The sequence below is a fragment of the Rhineura floridana genome, chromosome 10 (genome assembly GCF_030035675.1).
Source record: "Rhineura floridana isolate rRhiFlo1 chromosome 10, rRhiFlo1.hap2, whole genome shotgun sequence".
In the NCBI taxonomy this organism is placed as follows: domain Eukaryota; kingdom Metazoa; phylum Chordata; class Lepidosauria; order Squamata; family Rhineuridae; genus Rhineura; species Rhineura floridana.
Window position 1 is genome coordinate 2911417 of NC_084489.1, and position 20179 is coordinate 2931595.

Genomic DNA, 20179 nt, shown 5'->3' on the forward strand with positions numbered 1-20179 from the left:
AATGCAGGAATCCAAATCAAAGCATTCCCGACAGATGGCTGTCCAGCTGCCTCTTGAATGCCTCCAGTGTCGGAGAGCCCACTACCTCTCGAGGTCATTGGTTCCATTGTCGTATGGCTCTAACAGTTAGGAAGTTTTTCCTGATGTTCAGTTGAAATCTGGCTTCCTTCAAATTGAGCCCGTTATTCCGTGTCCTGCACTCTGGGATGATCGAGAAGAGATCCCGGCCCTCCTCTATGTGACAACCTTTCATGTACTTGAAGAGTGCTATCATATCTCCCCTCAGTCTTCTCTTCTCCAGGCTAAACATGCCCAGTTCTTTCAGTCTCTCCTCACAGGGCTTTGTTTCCAGTCCCCTGATCATCCTTGTTGCCCTCCTCTCAACCTGTTCTGGTTTGTTTGCATCCTTCTTGAAGTGCGGAGACCAGAACTGGATACAGTACTCAAGATGAGGCCTAACCAGTGCTGAATAGAGGGAACTAGTACTTCACGCAATTTGGAAACTATACTTCTGTTAATGCAGCCTAATATAGCATTTGTCTTTTTTGCAGCCACATTGTACTGTTGGCTCATATTCAGCTTGTGATCAATGACAATTCCAAGATCCTGCTCACATGTTGTATCGCCGAACAAAGTATCCCCATCTTATAACGACGCATTTGGTTTCTTTTTCCTATGTGTAGGACCTGGGTACTAGGGAGAGAGCCTTTTCTGCGGTGGCCCCCACTCTCTGGAACTCCCTCCCATGTGATCTTCGACATGCCCCTTCCCTAGATGTATTCCGCAAGGCCCTGAAGACGTGGCTATTCCAACAGGCCTTTGAGGTCCTTGGGATGGGTAAATCTCCATGATTTTGTCATCTATCGTATGCTGCTAAAATAATTGTTTTATATATGTATTGATGACTGTCCAGTATTTATTTTACCTACTGTTATTAATGTGACTGCATTTGATATTATTGTATTTTATTTCATTTTAATGTACGTCGCCTAGAGTGGCTAATTGCCAGATAGGCGACACACAAATTAAATATTATTATATTATTATTATGTTGTTTTCAGCCCAATGCTCCAGCCTATCAAGGTCCCTTTGAATTTTGTTTCTGTCTTCCAAGGTATTACCTGTGCCCTCCAATTTTGTATCATCTGCAAATTTGATAAGCACGCTCTGTACCTCCTCATCCAAGTTGTTAATAAACATGTTTATTTATTTATTTATTATTTGATATATGTCCCGCCCTTCCTCCCAGCAGGAGCCCAGGGCAGCAAACAGAAACGCTAAAAACACTTAAAAACATCATAAAAAGACCTTAAAATATATTAAAACAAAGCAACGTTAACAACAATTTTTTTAAAATGCTTTAAAAACATCTTTTAAAAAAGGGTTAAAACATATTATTAAAGAAAACATATTAAAAGCAATTCTAACACTGACGCAGACTGGGATAGGTCTCAACTTAAAAGGCATGTTGAAAGACGAAAGTCTTCAAAAGGCGCCAAAAAGATAGCAGAGAAGGCTCCTGCCTAATGTTGAAGGGCACTGGGCCCAGGACAAAGTCCTGTGGTACCCCACTCATTACTTCCACCCAGTTTGAGAAGGAACCATTGATAAGCTCTCTCTGAGTACAATTCTGCAGCCAACTGTGGATCCACCTGATAGTTGTTCCATCCAGCCCACATTTAGCTACCTTGCTAATCAGAATATCATGGGGCACTTTGTCAAAAGCTTTGCTGAAGTCGAGATATATTATGTCCACAGCATTCCCACTGTCTACAAGGGAGGTTACCTGATCAAAAAAGGAGGTAAGATTAGTTTGGCAGGATTTGTTCCTCCTAAATCCATGTTGGCTCCTAGTAATCACTGCATTGTTTTCAAGGTGCTTACAGACTGACTGCTTTATAATCTGCTCCCGATTTTTCCCAGGGATTGATGTTAGGCTCACTGGTCCGTAGTTCCCTGGTTCCTCCTTTTTGCCCTTTTTGAAGATAGGGACAACATTAGCTCTCCTCTAGTCATCCGGCACTTCACCAGTCTTCCATGATTTTGCAAAGATTATAGACAGCGGTTCTGAGAGTTCTTCAGCCAGTTCCTTCAATACTATAGGATGCAGTTTATCGGGCCCTCCAGTTTGAACTCATTCAGATTAGGTATTCCTTGACTGTTTGTCTATCAATCTCAAGCTCCAATCCTGCCCCTTCTACTTCATGTTTCCTAGGAGGCTCATAGACGCTTTTTTGGGAGAAGACTGAGGCAAAGTAGGAATTGAGCACTTCTGGCTTTTCTTTGTCATCTGTTGTCATTTTGCCAGCCTCATTGAGTAGCTGTACCGCCATTTCTTTTCTCTGTCTTTTACTACAGATGTATGTGAAGAAAACTTTTTTGGTGCTTTTAGCATCTTTGTTGCTTTAACCTCAGCTCATTCTCAGCTTCAGCCTTCCTGACACCATTCCTGCAATTCCATGATACCTGCCTGTACTCTTCCTTTGTAGCCTGCCTTTCCACTTTCTGTATGTGTCCTTTTTTGTTTTCAGGTCATCTCTAAGTTTTTGTGAAGCCACATTGGCTTCTTCTGCTGTTCCCCCCTTTTTTTCTTGTTGGAATTGCTTGCCATTGCGCTTTTAGAATTTCTTTTTTCAGAAACTGCTTTTTGCATTATGGTTAAAAATCAGCTTTCCTGAAGTCCAGGGTGCGCATATGGCTACTCTCAGCTTTGGCTTCTGTTAAAATCAAGAATTCAAGTATGGTGTGGTCACTTTCCCCCAGAGTTCCCGTAACTGCCACTTCATCTACCAAATCATTTCAAATGAGTTGATTTTTCTCTTATCCACTTTTTTCACTGTCCAACTTTCACATCCATACACAGAGATTTGGAATACCATGGTCTGAATGATCCTGACTTTAGTGTTCAGTGATACATTCAGAGGAGGGCAACAAGGATGATCAGGGGACTCAAACAAAGCCCTGTGAGGAGAGACTGAAAGAACTGAGCATGTTTAGTTTTGAGAATAGAAGACTGAAGATATATGATAGCACTCTTCAAGTACTTGGAAGGTTATCATACAGAGGAGGGCCAGGATCTCCTCCCGATCATCCCAGAGGGCAGGAGATGCAATAACAGGCTCAAATTACAGGAAGCCAGATTTCAACTAATCATCAGGAAAAACTTCCTGCCTCTTAGAGTGGCCAATTACCTAGGAAGCAACACTGGAGGCATTCAAGAGGCAGTTGAGCAGCCACCTGTTGGGTATGCTTTAAGCTGAATTCCTGTATTGAACAGGACTCGATGGCTTATAGGCCCCTTCCAACTCTACTCTTCTATTATTCTCAGAAGCCAGGAATTAAAGCTATTCCTTGAGACAAGGATGGGCAACCTGCTTTGGCTGTCTCTGCTATATATAACTTGTGAGATGTGTGCATTTGAGTCTTTCTGTGGAGGCTCAAACAGAGAAGTGTAGCAATTATTTGTTCTTGTTAATGGAAAGTAAACCCGTTATGCTTTCTTCCTCTGTATAATTTCTTCATGATGCAGGGGAAAGTCTCCTATGCAAACAGGGAAAGCAAGGTGGTAAAAGAATATACAATTAAGTCTCATGTGAGAAACCAGTCAGAAGATCATAAACTTGAACTAATGTTATAGTGAGGCATGAATAAGGTCCCAATGATGTGATTTCTTTCACATAATAAATGCATTGCACCAGATGTCTGGTGAAGGAATGTTCAGAAATGGGCACAATCCACCAATGGATTATCCTGTACAAGCTCCATTGGGAGCCGGGCAATAGCACTGCCATGTAAGCAAATGTTTGCATGTGTATGTAAGGGTGGGACAGAATACTTGTTTCTCTTTCAAGCTTGTTAGCACCAAAGAATGTGAGAAGATTTTGCAATGGAAACAAGATGAATCCTGCTCCTCTGAGGTCCACTCAAGAATCCAGAAGCAAATTTGGCAAGACATCTGATTTCAGTTCAGTACTAGAGATTTTTGAGATTTCTCTGAAAGCCTAGTGAAGACAATAACCACTGGAAGTTCCTTGGTGAAATCCAGTTAACTAAGAAGTGCTGTCCTGCTGCTGCCCACTTCCACAACTCCTAGAGGCCAGGAAGACTTGGGTTCAAATTCCTGCTCATCTATGAATGTTGCAGGGTGGCTTGCGCCAGTCACTATCTCTCAGCCTCACCTACCTTACAGGGTTGTGCTGCAGATGTTGTTTGCCACCTTAACCACCACAGAGGTAAGGTGGGATAACAAAACAAGTTCAATCAATACATTAAAATCAATAAAATCAATAGGGCAAGCTTGTATATCTGGTAAAGGCTAGCTGTGTTCATGAGACTGCTGGAAGCACACTTCGGGGAGTGACAGAGGAGCCTAGCCCACCTTCAACCATTGTTCCTCAGAATTGTGGTCCAATGTTGCTAACAAAGGCTGAAATCTTAACCTTGCTTAAATGAAAGTAAGACACACTGAATTAAAAAAAACTTTCTTCTGAGTAGACATGGTTAGGATTGTGCTGCAATGAATTATTTATAAATGTAAATTTACAGCCCTGGGCTCCTATTGGAAAGAAGGGTGGGATATAAATCTAATAAATAATAATAATAAATAATAATAAATTTAGATCCCATTTTTAAAAAAAGTATTCAAAGCAGCTTACAGTAGAATAAAAACATGTAATCATAATTTAAATAATCAGAACAAGATAAACAGAACTAAAGAGGCAGCAGCAGTAAAGAACACGTTAAGAGTGGAACTCTGCAAAAGCTTGCTGCTGTAAAACTATTTCCACTGCTCTTTTAAGTATTAGCCTAGTCCTCTCTCTTTTCTTATGCTCAAGATATTAAAATGGAGAAGGATGTCTTCCTAACCTTGTCCCTTAGGGCAGTCCCTTCTTATACAAAAACAAACTCATTAATTTTAGGATATGCCCCATAGCCCCTCTGCTTAGGCAGAAAGCCATTAAGAATGCAGAGAATGAATGCAAACAGGATCAGCCCTCAAAAATTCCATTAACTACTGCTGGACTGTTACCATGATGGAGGAAAAAATACATAATCTAAGGGCAAAAAAGGTCAGGAAAGCAATCTCTCAGACTGCAGACTCATTTCAGCTGCTCCTCATAACTATTCCTCAGATCAGTGAAAGAACAATTGTAGCTGATTACACACTCCCACCAAAAAAGAGCTCTTAATAGAAAGAAATGTCATATTCCATTTTGACAGCTATGTCCTTGGTACAGCAGCTGCAAATCTCAGGCACCTGAAGTGTTACTCATATGTGGGATATGGCCCTCCTAAGGCTGGAAGAAGTGCAATTTCACAGCAGCCAACAGTCAGGAATTCCATGAATGAATTTCATCAATAAAAATATCCCCACAGTGTGTAGCCCACACTTACCCAGAGAAGTGCTTGCTAGTTTTAAACCAATCTAGGCTGATCCTCAGAGTCAGCAGCATTTATTTGCTTAGATTTTTTGTATCATTCCTTTTTACTGGTCCCTTAAATGCACTGAAATCAAAAATCACTATGGTGTAAAAAAAAGTAAGCAGGATGTATATTCGGAGGACGCATACATGATCATCAAAAAGTTTCTTGTCCTCCTGCCAGTCTGAATGAGGCCCTGGTTAGGTGCAGCCTAGGTACTCTTGTTCCTTCTCTGGACCTGCTGCGGTTCCATGCATTAGACATAACAATCATGGAGGTCCTGCATGTGTAAAGTCCATGTGCCCAAACCATGCAATAATTGACTGGATTTTATGTGAATTAATGACTAAGCAGCTTGGGCCTATGTATGTTGGACTTTCCATAGATAGGTCCTATGAGAGCATTCTGTACAGTGTACTGATGTATGGAAGGTCTGGAGATGGAAGAGACAGGTTGGGTAGGCATGCTCCTGCTTCTGGACTGTGCTTAGACTACACTCTCAGAGTAGGGTGGCTATTTATGCATCGCCAAAAGAATGTACACAGATGTGCATAAAATTTGTATATACTAATTTACATGTATAGACTCAAATTTAGAAACAATAACTATAATTTAAATAAATCCAATACATTTCACTATAGTGGGGAAAATTGTGACCAGCTGATCTGTGTATCTGTTATCCAGGTGATAACTGCAAGGGCAATTTCAAACCCCTTCTCTCCCTTCTTAGGATTTAAACTGGACTTGGACTAGACACCTCTTCAGATAGAGGATGGCCATATGTAAAGTAGGACACACAGGCACCCTAACTTAAGCCTTGTCTGAACTGGCCCCTTATCTGGTTTGCCAGCCAGGTTTCAATCACAAGAATTGGATAGGTCCTGAAAACATACATCTCAGCAGCTGAAGGCCAGAGTAAAGAAGCGTGTCTTCAGCATTTACCAAAAACTGTATAGCGAAGGTGCCAGGTTTAGCTCTGTAGGGAGGGAATTTCACAAATCTCTCTTCTGGGCCATCATCCCCCAAACTTCTGAGGGTGGTGGAATTACCAAGAAGGCCCCCTCAGCTAATCTCAAGTCATTGACCTACCCTTTTCAGTTCATACTTAGGATTAAATTCAGTTGCAGCTCTACAAAGTGTCAAGACTCCTAGTGGAAGTGGATGCTCTAGTGTTTGAAGTGCATGGACTTAACTTCTCTATCTCAATTCTCTACACACACACACACACACACACACACACACACAAGTGTTTGAGAGTTTGTTCCTATTCTTTTTCTATTCTTTTTCCTATTCTTCCCATTTCTTACTTTTTCTCTCATTTTCACTTTTGTATTCTTTTTATTCTTCAGTTAGATTTGTGCTATGATTTTCTGGCTGGGAGATTACAAAGAAGTGCAGTATACTTTGCAAGGAGGGGCACTTTCCTGTATTAGTACTTCTGTATTAATACTTTCCTATATTATTTTACTTTGAAATAAGAAAATGTCTTAAGCACTTTTTTGTTTTTAAAGAAGATCTTGGTTGTTACAGCAATTATTTTTGATACTTTAAAACAGCAATGGATTAAGAAATCTTCAAGCAACTTTATATGGACGCTGAGGCACATTTTCAGTTCACATGGAAAAATCCTGCCCTTTCATACTATCCACTCACACCCCTTACCCTACCCATCGTCTAGCTTCCACTGCCTTTGTCCCCATCACAAGATATTGATTTTTCCTCTGTTGGAGGATATAGTGGGTTTTTTCCCAGATGTTTGGATTCACAAGTACCCATTCCTTCACTTATTTAGAGGACACAAATTATAGACATTGGATTGGATCCAGACTATATTAGTTGCACCTAGTTCCTACTGAAATCAATGGGACTTAACTCATGATTAATTTGTTCCATTTATTTCAATAGGACCTAAGTTAAACTAACAATCCAAATCCCCACCCCCTGTAAACAGACTTTGTGAAGCAGCAGAACCACCACCACATCCATGGTCTGGCTGCTCAGGGTGGCTGCAGTAGAAGGGGGGCAGGATTATTGGACCCAATGCCATCATGTGATGACACTGAGATGGGCTCAGCCCCCCCCTTGGAATGCCCTGTCTTGGGGACTTTCTGCTGGGGATGCAACCAGCCGGCCTCCCACCCAGGAGGAGGTTTGTTCACATAGCAGAACTGGGCAGAGGGATGCCTCGGCTCAGTACAGCCTCCACCAGTTTAAGGGGAGTTTGGATTGCTCTGTTTGTCTGGGTTTAGAGTGAGTCGACCTTGTTTTTATTGTACACTAATGGTTTTTTTATTATACGTTGTCTATTCATTGTAAACCGCTTTGAGGTTTTTGGAAAAGAAATAGTGGTATACAAATATGTTTATAAATAAATAAATAAATAAATAAATACTGTTACACTAGCACAGCAACAAGACTCTAATGTGCAGCTGTAGAGCAAAGTTTATAACACTAGGGGGCACTGCCCCTCTGCTCACTCTACTTACAAATCCCCTGCATATGCTCCCCTCACAGAATAAAAGTGGAGAAACGCCCCCTCCTCTCCATGATGAACTCTCTATGAGTCACTTTCCATTGCTTCCAACAGCAGATACTCTCCCCCATGCCTTCAGGGTGGAGCCGAGTGTGTCTGTGTGCAGTCAGGGTAGCATCTGTGCAGTGCCTTCCTGTCATCCACTTGTCCCCTGCCCCTCCTTCTCTGTCACAGCTGAAGTCTGAATCAGCTCCCCAATGAGTAGCGACGGATCAGACAAGAGACTTGAACACTGGATTACAAAGTGTTTACTAGAAATAAAGCATATTTACATCGTAGAGCAAAGAACTCTCAGCAGCCAGTATGGCTGCCATCAACATGAGGCTTAGAAGAGAAGGACGAATGAGGAAGTAGAGCAGAGAGGTCTGGTTAGAGAGACAGGAAGGAAGCAGAGTAGTTTCCCCAGAACCCCCTCCCACCTCAACAAGGTATAGGTTAACCCTTTGAGTTCAAGTTTTCAGTGACTCACAGACTGAGTCCAACAGTCTTCCTCCCTTGTTTCCTTCGTTTGAGATGAGGTGCGGCTGGGTGGAGCCAGCAAGGGAGCCTTCATTATGCATGTGGGGCACTGTTGTGGAGCCAGCTGAGCAAGGATGGATCTGCCTCCCCCTCTGCTGCCCCTGCCAGTACAGGCTGAGGAGAGCAAGCAAGTGAAGGAGTGCATGCACCAGCCACATTTTGGATTCTCTCACACATCAGCAACTGCTTCCTTCCTCTCTGCCTCCTCAGCAGCATGTCAGCCAATTGGTGTGGGCTGAGACCCATAGCTGCACCATGGATGATATTGAGCAGGTGGCCACAGCTGAGAGTTTCTAATATTCTCCTCAGAGGCTCATAATGTTCCACTTTTGTCCTCCCCACTGTCCTTAGTACTACCTATTGTGACCTCATCAGTTTGATGTGGAGTGCTGCTTGCAGTCACCATAGGGTTCCACTCTACCTGAGGCACCCAAACAGGCCCTATTGCTGGCCACCAGTCAAACCCTGTGCAACTGTGATGGCAATCTAGTGCAAATATAGTAAAGAGAGATATTCCAAATATTTTGGATATTCTTCCATTGTATGTGTAGCATACATCTGTTCACTTGAGAAGCATGTTGGGATGAAAAAATATTTTTGAAGAAACAACAGGCAATGATACAGGAAAAGAAAGCAAATGTTTTCTGAAAAAATGCTTGCCTCTTTTTTGTTCCTCCATCATTATCACCATCAATAATAACAATAACAATAATAATAATAGGATTTATTCATTGCTCACTACAAAAATGTCTTGGAGCAACTTACAATTATGAAGGCGTTCATAATATAAAATTATAAATATATCAAAAGTTTAAAGAACATTGTTATATTACTCAACGTGTTGCCCCAACAACTCATAGAAATAGAAGAGACCTGCTGGGTCAGACCCAAGGTCTATCTAGTCCAGCATACTGTTCTCAGAGCGGCCGACCAATGCCCATGGGAAACCCACACACAGGACCTGAGCACTCTCCCTACTTGGGATTCCCAGCAACTGGTATTCAGAGGCACATTGCCTCAAAGAACAGAGAACATAGCCATCAATGCTACCAGCCATTGATAGTTTTATCCTCCATGAATTTACCTCATCCTCTTTCAAAGCCATCCAAGTTGATGGTCATCATTCTATCTTGTGGGAGCAAATGATCCCTAACATGGAATTTCCCTTTTTCACAACTGCTGCACACCAGGTCAACATTTTAATTCACCATATCCCCAAGGTCTCTTTCCTGGTCTGTCATTACTGGTCCAGACCCCATTAACATATATGTGAAGTTAGGATTTTTTGCTCCTATGTGCATCACTTTACACTTGTTTGCATTGAATTGCATTTGCCATTTTATTGCCCATTCACCCAATTTGGAGAAATCCTTTTGGAGCTCTATGCAATTCATTTTTCTTTTGACCACCCTGAACAATTTGGTATCATCAGCAAACCCGGCTACTCACTGTTCACCCTTAACTCTAGATCATTTATGAACAAGTTAAAAAGCACAGGTCCCAATACTGATCCTTGGGGGACTCCATTGTCCCTCCATTGGGAGAACTGTCTATTTATTCCTACTCTCTCCTTCCTGTTACTTAACCAGTTACTGATCCATAAGAGTAAGCTAAGCTTACTCAGGAGTCTTTCGTGAGATACTTTGTAAAAGCTTTTTGAAAGTCTAAAACACAGAATGCCAACTGGATCATTATCTATATGCTTATTTATACTCTAAAAGGACAGGACTTATCCTTGTAGCCATGCTGTTCTTCTTTAAATGATTTCTACTAGTTTTCCCAGAACAAATGTTAAGCTAACTGGCCTGTAATTTCCCAGCTCCCCTCTGGTTCCACATATTTTTGTTAGAAGATAAACAATTTCACGTTTGAGTTCTTCAAGAAATTAAAAACTGATACTTCATCTGATTTTGATTGACTTATTGTAGGATAGTGTTTAACTTGGCTGTTTGGTTTATTTGACATTTAATGCAGGCAGACAAGAGGTTTAGATAATGGCCAGCACCCTGAGGCATGCTGGGTGAAGGTTGTGATGCCCCTGTATTTATAATACTGTAAATATGGAAAGTGCGGGTTTATTAGAGTATATATGGTAAGTAGACTGAGTGAGAGGGGGGAGTACATGGGCTGGAATGCTGGAGAATGTTGTATTATGATTGGCTGAGCGTTTGAGTGTCTGAAGGTATAAATGAGAGGATGACAGTTGAGAGAGAGTTCTGTTGGTGGGAGTTCTTAGGGAGGTTGGAGTTGGTTTTGTGGGTTGGATTGGATTAGGCAGGTAGTGAGGTAGGTCATTGACGGCTAGAAACATAAAGAGCAATGCATCTGATGAAACGGTTGTTAAACTATACCTTTAAGTAATCTTGTTATTCCTGTATATATAAATAAATAAATATTTCTTGGTTTATCAGAACGTCTGATCCTTGGCTGGGTTACACAGACCAGAAGGGTGGGCAGGGTATATACCAAGGTGGGGAAACAGTATCAATGGTGGCAGTGGTGAAGAGATAGTGTAACATCATCAAGTATCCAGAGCAACCCAGGACTGTATTCTTTATAGGCACAAAGATACAGGGGGGAGGGTGGCCTGCAAGTGCACCCAGACACAAAGTAGCAATAAGCCAAGAGGAGACTAAGGCACAGTCTCAAGGCAATATTGTTTTACAGGAAGGTCTGGTGGTGCTGCCTAGCAGTGGGATCTTGAGAGATCTTTGCTAGAGCCGGTGAGAGAACCATTTTGAGAGCAGGATCCTGAGGTGGGACCATGACAAGGCAGTAGCCACAGGTGGGATCCTAGCAGGTGGTGGCATGAGGTGGGATCCTGATAGGAAGGGTTGTGACAGGTGGTGGCTGTAGTGGTGGGATACGAACAAGAGAGAGTCGCTAAAAAGTGGTGTGATTGTGAAGGGAATAACTAATAAAGATTACTTGTGAGTGTGTGGTAAAGTGTGTGAGCTCTGAGAAACATGGCTGAGTTCTTGAAAATGAAGAGAGAAGAGCTGGAGGGAAAATGTATAGCTTTTCATTTACCTCATGAGGGTAAAGGGTGGATGAATTGCGGGTAGCACTAATCACTTATACATCGGTCCAAACCCAAGAGCCTGCAAGAGAAGAGACCCCAGAAGGGTGCTCAAGTAATCCTGCCTATGTGGAGTATTTAAGAGAGAAGTTAAGATGGGAACTTGAGGAAAAAGATAAGGATGGAGAGATTGAGATAGTGAAACTGAGAATGGAGACCAAAAGAGTGAAAATGGAGGCTGAAAGATTGAGAATGGAGGATGAAAGATTGAGAATGGAGTCTGAGATAGAAGTGGAAATGTTAAAATTAGAAAGGGAGAAGTTTCATTCTGAGGAGACAAGAAAAGAGAGAGATGAAGCAAAAATAAAAGTAACTCCAAAGGATTTTGCTGTGTATGAGCCTGGACTGGATCCACAAATTTACCTCACAACATTAGATAAATATATGCAGGATTTATCAAACTTAATTAAAGGGGAATTGGCTGAGGTGTATCAATATTTCCCCTCAGACAGGCCAGTGACATATGCTGAATTTAAAGAAGCAGTGTTCAAAAGATTTAGATTGGGGCCTGATTATTTTAGAAAACTCTTCAGAAATTGCCAGATACAGATAGGGGAGGTCTTTTGTGGAGTTGGGGGCAAAATTGATGGATATATTTGAGAAATGGATGACGAGTGAGAAAGCTCAGTCTGTGGAAGAGGTGAAAAGAGGTGATATTAGACCAGTTATACCATCAACTGCCACCAGAAATTAGGTTGCTGGTTAAAGATCGTTCCCCTAAGTCTGTGCAGGAGGCGGCAGAGCTAGCAGATCATTTTACCTCAAACCAGACTGGTCGGATGGAAAAAACGCAAAGAGATTTTAAAACAAGACCAAATACTAAAGGCAGAAGGGATGTGGCACCACAGAGAGTAAACCCTCTAATAAAATCAGAAGGACACAGGACACCTCAAATTGGGTCTGTGTATCCTAAAATGGAGAAGAAAATCTGTTTCAAATGTGGTAGGCCAGGACATCTCTGTTTTCAATGTGAAGCTACAAACCCCATCAGTAATCCTGTTCAAGTAAGAACAGTGAAAAATGAGCTGAGAGAAGGGGAAACTAAGAAAATACAATTCTGTCAAATAAGCTGGTCAAATGTGCAGGATTTTGACTCAAGCTTAAGAGAAGTAGTATGTGTGCAAGGGGCAAAATACTGGGCTTTACTGGACACTGGTGCTGCTCAGACCTTGTTGAGGCCAGATTTGGTGAAAACTGAGGAAATTTTACCTCAGGAAAAACTAGTTATACAAGGTGTGAGAGGTGAACCGGAGAGCATTCCCATGGCCTTAATAAAATTGAGCTGGAGAGGAAAAGAGGAGACTTATAAAGTGGGTATCAATGCCCAGCAACATGAACCTGTAATATTGGGCAGAGATGTAATGGGATCACAGGGAAAGATCTATGTTGTGACAAGGCAACAGCTTGGCAAAGCTGCAGAAGCCATTTTATCTGACGCTGAACAGAACAGGGTGGAGCCTGTAACTGAGCCTGAGGTCGCCATAGCAACCCCTAGTGTGCCTAGAGAGAATTTGTTACAAAGTATGAATGTGTTATGTAATGCAGAGGCACAGCAGTTCAGGGATGCGTTAGAAATAGATGACAGTTTAAAACCAATAAAGGAGCAAGCTCTACTACAAAGAATCCCTTTTACAGAGAGCCTGAGGAATCAAACAGTGTGGGATAATGGGGTGCTGTATAGATTGTGGCTACCAAAAGGGAGAGATGCAAGTTGTGAACCAGTCAAACAGTTAGTTGTGCCTAGCAAATGCAGATCCAGATTGTTAGTTATGGCACATGATATACCTTGTTCAGGACATCTTGGTATAAAAAAGACAAAGAAGAGGCTAACTGCTGATTATTATTGGCCGAACATTGCCAAAGATGTCAACCAGTACTGTTCCTCATGTACTATTTATCAAAAGGTGGGAAAGAGTGGGATGAAAACAAAAGCTCCATTGAAACCCCTTCCTATAATAGGACAGCCTTTTTATAGAGTGGGGATTGACATAGTGGGTCCTTTCTCTAAACCCTCAAGGCATGGCCGGAAATACATCTTAGTGGTGGTGGATTTTGCCACAAGGTACCCGGATGCTGAGGCTCTGAGATCAGTAGAAGCCCCTGTAGTGGCAGAGGCTTTGCTGAAGATCTTTATGAGGCTGGGTTTTCCCCATGAGGTCCTGACTGATCAAGGCAGTGTGTTTATGGGAGAAGTGATGCAGTGCATGTGGAAGTGTTGTGGGTTGAAACATCTGAAAACAACCACATATCATCCAGCTACCAATGGGTTAATAGAAAGGTTTAAAGGGAGTGGTCCTGATTTGCCAGACTTGGTGCAAGAGAGTAAGGCAGAGGGTGGTTTAGATCAGTTGGAGTGGTCAGAGGAGGTGGATGAGAAGGTCAAAGGGGGAATCCTGAGTGTTCTGAGCAAACATAAGGATCTCTTTAGTACCAGACCTGGTAGAACCAGTGTTGCAAAACATACTATAGACACTGGCGATCATCCTCCAATAAGATCTACCCCCTATTGTGTGAATGAAAGAGTGCTAGATATGATCAGTAAGCAAGTGAGAGCATTCCTGGGTATGGCTGGGTTTTATAGAAGGCTTATCGAGGGGTTTGGGGAAATATCAACCCCACTGCATGAACTAACACAAAAGAAGTATGCTGAGAGAGTGATGTGGAGTGAAAGGTGTCAAAAAGCGTTTGACCAGTTAAAGCAAGCACTGTGCCAGAGTCCAGTGTTAATAGCTCCGGACTATGAGCAGCCTTTCATTGTGGCAACAGGAGCTTCTGACGTGGGACTCGGGGTTGTGCTGATGCAGGAAATGGAAGGTATCAAGTATCCTATTGCCTACCTGAGCTGTAAGCTGACAGCGAGGGAACGAAACTACTCGTCAGTGCAGAAGGAGTGTTTGGCGGTCGTGTGGGGCCTGAGCAAGCTGAGTCCCTACGTGTGAGGAAGAAGATTCACTGTGATCACAGACCATCATGCACTGATGTGGCTGGACACTATGAGGAACAACAACACCATGCTTCAAAGATGGTTGTGGGCACTGCAGGAGTATCAGTAGACTTTGTGTTCATCAAAGGAAAGGACAACGTGTCGGCGGATGGACTTTCGAGACATGTTGCTGAAACTGCAGTCACTTGACCAGGAAGTGGAACTGTAAGGATACTCTACCCCTGAGTGACATGAACTTTAACATAATGTGTCGTATTATTCCTGGGCACAGGAGTAATACTATGCTTTTATTTAAAGGGGGGAAATGTGATGCCCCTGTATTTATAATACTGTAAATATGGTAAAGTGTGGGTTTATTAGAGTATATATGGTAAGTAGACTGAGTGAGAGGGGGGAGTACATGGGCTGGAATGCTGGAGAATGTTGTATTATGATTGGCTGAGCGTTTGAGTGTCTGAAGGTATAAATGAGAGGATGACAGTTGAGAGAGAGTTCTGTTGGTGGGAGTTCTTAGGGAGGTTGGAGTTGGTTTTGTGGGTTGGATTGGATTAGGCGGGTAGTGAGGTAGGTCATTGACAGCTAGAAACATAAAGAGTAGCACATCTGATGAAACCATACGCTTGTTAAACTATACCTTTAAGTAATCTTGCTGTTCCTGTATATATAAATAAATATTTCTTGGTTTATCAGAACGTCTGATCCTTGGCTGGGTTACACAGACCAGAAGGGTGGGCAGGGCATATACCAAGGTGGGGAAACAGTATCAATGGTGGCAGTGGTGAAGAGGTAGTGTAACATCATCAAGTATCCAGAGCAACCCAGGACTGTATTCTTTATAGGCACAAAGATACAGGGGGGAGGGTGGTCTGCAAGTGCACCCAGACACAAAGTAGCAATAAGCCAAGAGGAGACTAAGGCACAGTCTCAAGGCAATATTGTTTTACAGGAAGGTCTGGTGGTGCTGCCTAGCAGTGGGATCTTGAGAGATCTTTGCTAGAGCCGGTGAGAGAACCATTTTGAGAGCAGGACCCTGAGGTGGGACCGTGACAACGCGGTAGCCACAGGCGGGATCCTAGCAGGTGGTGGCCTGAGGTGGGATCCTGACAGGTAGGGGCCTGACAAAGTGGTGAAAGCAGGTGTGAGCCTGACAAAGGTCACTTCTCTAACCACTCCCTGTTGTCCACCAGCTTGGAGGCTGCTTGGTGTGGTGCTCTAAGGGCTTGGCAGGTACCAACTGCTGAACGCTAAGCAACGGGGATGGCTGGCATCTGTCAGGCCACACATTTACGGCTTCCCTTTATGGGAATATGTTTTTGCTTCCCTTCACAATAGCCCAGGTGAGGGAGTTGTTCTGGGATGGTTTGGCCCTTCGTTGCAGGATTTTAAAAAGCCACAACTAAAAGAGATAGCTTGTTTTGCTGTAGATATTGAGGCAAACAGTCCACAGCAGCAAAAATCTGTGCAATGAATATGCACAGAGCAATCTTCAAGACTGATTTTCTGGAGCTGCATCTTTCGAATACAAATCCAAGAATTTATTCATTGAAGTAAATAATGACAACTGAGGAAGCTTTGCTGCTGTTTCAGCTCTACTGGTGATCTGGTATCAGTGAGGCAAGGTCACTCCCAACTATTAGTTGGGGGTGGGTTTGCTCCACTCCAGTTTCACATAGCTTCCTTCTGAAGGGTGGGGGCAACTGTTCCTCAACACATAGGGTCAAAAACTTATATAAACCTATATAGAAAGCTAGCAACTCAAGAGGAATCGTTCAGCCTTCTCCCTGAAATGCTAGTTTTCTCTGTTTGGGAGGTTTTATTTCATGGTGAGCATTTTAAATATGCAACTGTGCCACCCCCCCACCTGTAGCTAAAGTGGTACACTTCAACAAAAGATTTATCATGTGAATCTGATTGTTTGGCCCCAAGTCTACTACTCATTGATGGGGAAAAACTATTGAGGGTGACATACTCTGCAAGACAGAAGAAGACATGCATATATTCATGTGTCTAGAAAATGGTGCCATTGTCTTACCTTTTTTGCAGTATGGACCATCGTATGCTGTTCCAGAGCAGTCACAAGAGTATCCATTGTATTTTTCTACACATTTGCCACCATTCTTACAGTACATCCCAAAGCTGGTGCAATGGCCTGAGCAACCAGTTTTCACACCTGGTGTGACTTTTGCCCTCTCTTCTAAATCCATAGTCAAACCATTCATCCTTAAAGAGCGAATGCAGCCCAGAAATCCCTTCTGTCCGCCTGCAGCACCTGGACAAGAATATAAAATGCTGAATCAATAGATGTTTATTACTTCTAGGTAGTAAATAATCCATTCCACATATTATACAGAGGATCGAAAAGGGGGCAAGCGTCATAATTAGGACTGTCCCCCTATCCCCAGTTGTCAGCCCAGAGGCTAGAAGTATGTGGAGGGATTGGTGATTCTTCAAAACAGTCTTGCTTAGAGCCCACTTTGTGGGGGGTGAGGGGTGTTACGGCTAGCTCTCCTACTTCCATTCCCTCCTCAAACTGGCCTTTCTGTAAAACTAGTTGTAAATATGGGAAGGCACATTATCCTGAGGTACAGAGCCTTGTTTCTTCCTTAGTGAGCAAATGTCCATGGTGAGTTACAACTATCTCCTGAACAGTTAGGTATTATGAGTCATTGCCCTTTACAACTAATCCTTTTAAAGATAGGAGAAAGGCAATTTTGATAAACTCACTTCTTTTGCAAATGAACTTAAGAGTCTAGAACTAGCCAAGACTTATCCAAACCAATCTCAAGCTTCCTTTGACAGGAGTGGCACTTTTTTTTTTAGCATTTCATTGTTTCGTCCAACCATGTAGTTATGAGTACAGGTGGGCCCTGCTTTAAGGCGCTTTGCCTTCTGGCGTTCCGCTAATACGGCGACTTTCAATTAGGGAAAGTCCCCGCTTTAAGGCGCTTGTTCTACTTTAAGGCGCTTGTTCCGCTTTTATGGCCATTTTCGCGCAACGCACACCATTATCATCAATGGGTTCCGCTTTTCGGTGGTTTCCACTTTTCAGTGGCAGTCCAGAATGGAACCTGCCGTATAAGTGGGGCCCGCCTGTAACCCAAATAATCCTGAGCCCAGGCTGCTGCTGTCAATGGTTATTAAATTATTTTGATACTAGTATGCTATTTCCCTGTGAATTAATACAGTCATAGGAATAAAGGTTCAAACCTTATTGAATAAAAATGAATAAAAGATAAACAAGAATTAAAATACAGACATTAAAAGAAGTTACAAATACAAGTTTGAATAACCCCCTTACAAAATACAACTGTAATCTAAGGAAACAGTGTGTTCACTTTTCTCATTTACTTTCAAACTGGGCTAATTCACAATTTTGCCAAACTAGACTTGTGTTCCAGCACAGGCAATACACTTTCATAGATGTGGAAGCACTTCTCAACCTCTTGTTACGAGTAATGTACAGTAGATATTTATTTCATTGTTGTACTTCTGTTGATATGATTCTTCAGGAATTCCAGACTGCCTCATGGTGCCTGCTTAATATTAAAATCTCCATCCTGCAAGAAGTGTAAACAATAATACAACTATAAAGGTATGCTGATTTTTGTTTGACTGCGGGTGGCATCTCTTGTAGAGCACCGCTGGTCCCAATGACAATGACACATACAAGCCCAATGTTTGGGCAGTTTTGTAATTGCTTTAAAGAAAGGGTTATTTAAAAAAAAATATCAGTAAATGGTGAGTGCTTACACATTTTAAGAATTCATGCATCCCTTTAAAATGAGCCCTTAAAATGTTCTTCTTTGAAGGCTGTTTGCTCATCTTTGCCTTCTAGCAGTCAAATGAACCAGATTTTGCACCTATTGGCGTTGCTATAGCTTGGTGGTAACAAATGCTTTGCAAGCAGAAGGCTCCAGGTCACAGGGGTGTGGCCAAGGCCGCTGGAAAGTGCAGGGGCATCACTAGGGCAGTGCAGCTGGTGCGGGCTGCACCGGGTAACACCACGAGACGGGGGTGACACCCAGAGCAGGGGCGTCACTAGGGCAGTGCGGCTGGTGCGGGCTGCACCGGGTAACACCACGAGACCGGGGTGACACCCAGAGCCGCCCCCCACCCTTGGCCGCGCCTGCTGCTTGTCCAGAGTACATATAGGTTGCGCATTTAAAGCAGTTTACACTTGGAGACCAGGCAAGAGGCTGCTTCTGCCACCCAGTCCTGCAAGGGTTAAAGGAACTGAATTGTAGATCCTAGAGAGGCAGGATTTTAAATGGAAAGATAACCGTCTGCATGCTTACTTTTCTCTTCCTCGTGAGATTCCTCGAAGGAGAGAGGCAGGTTGATGCACGCAGAGATCGGGACATGGGAAGAGTTCAGGGTGCACCCTTGGAGACGACGGCGAGGGAGGAGCATTTGGGTGAGGAGGAAGAGGAGAAAATAATTTTGGGGGAGGAAAAGGAAGATGAACCTTCCCCTGATTCCCCTCTTAGAATCCTAGGCAGGGGATACTCTCTGCAATCCAGCTGCATTATCTCGATTGCAGGATCCTCTGTCCAACCCAGTCGCCAGGAGATTTGGACGGGGAAGGGGAGGTGGGGTGTTTTGGGCAAGCTGGTTGGGGGAGAGACGAGCCGGGGGGGAAAAGAGCATCTGTGTGGGTCTGAGAAAGACCTTCTTCTTCTTCCCCTTCCCCACCCCCATTTCCTCGCCTAACAAAGTTAATTTCTCTGCACCAATGAACGGTCCCATCTAAAACCCAAGGGGACTGGGCTGATCTCTGAGGAAAGCTTCAAAGAGAATAACACAATAGAAACCCACCCCCACCCCCAAAATCCAATCGGGTCCAGTTGCAAAGTAGATCCCAAAGCGCAGTGTGTTGATGCCGCACTCTTCCCAGGGATCCCTCTGGGAGCTCGGTCCAGTCTCCATGGGACCTAGAGAGGTGGGGTGCCCTGATGCACACGAAACAGCTTTCCTAGGGAGAAATTAGAAAAAGGTGTTTCCAGTCCTATGTGTTTTGAATTTTATTTCTCAAGCAGAAATAAACAAGCAATAATCCAAATGGCTAGGTGGATTGGAGAGACTTTCTGAGGTATAGAAACTGGGGGAGGAGGTTGGAAAGCTATTGAGGGCATAAAGGTGAGGCTGTTTCTAGGTCAAGCCATCTGAAGCAAAGGGAACATCCAGAGGTTGTTGTTATGTGCCTCCACGTCGACTACGACTTATGGCGACCCTATGAATCAGTGACCTCTAGGAGTATCTGTCATGAACCACCCTGTTCAGATCTTGTACGTTCAGGTCTGTGGCTTCCTTTATGGAATCAATCCATCTCTTGTTTGGTCTTCCTCTTTTTCTACTTCCTTCTGTTTTCTCCAGCATTATTATCTCTTCTAATGAATCATGTCTTCTCACTATGTGTCCAAAGTATGATAACCTCAGTTTCATCATTTTAGCTTCTAGTGACAGTTCTGGTTTAATCTGTTCTAACACCCAATTATTTGTCTTTTTTGCAGTCCATGGTATCCGCAAAGCTCTCCTCCAGCACCACTTTTGAAATGAGCTGATTTTTCTCTTATCCGCCTTTTTTCACTGTCCAACTTTCACAACTATACATAGAGATTGGAAATACCATGGTCTGAATGATCCTGACTTTAGTGTTCAGTGATACATCTTTGCATTTGAGGAC

General features: G+C 43.0%; 1 protein-coding gene across 1 annotated transcript in view; it reads right to left on the reverse strand.

Moving 5' to 3' along the window:
• CNTNAP2 (contactin associated protein 2) overlaps positions 1–20179 on the reverse strand; it is a 1241930-nt gene that overhangs the window by 89764 nt on the left and 1131987 nt on the right. Inside the window, exon 18 of the mRNA XM_061587450.1 lies at positions 16529–16765. Within this exon, the coding sequence (XP_061443434.1) occupies positions 16529–16765 (237 nt within the window). The remainder of the gene's footprint in view (positions 1–16528; positions 16766–20179) is intronic.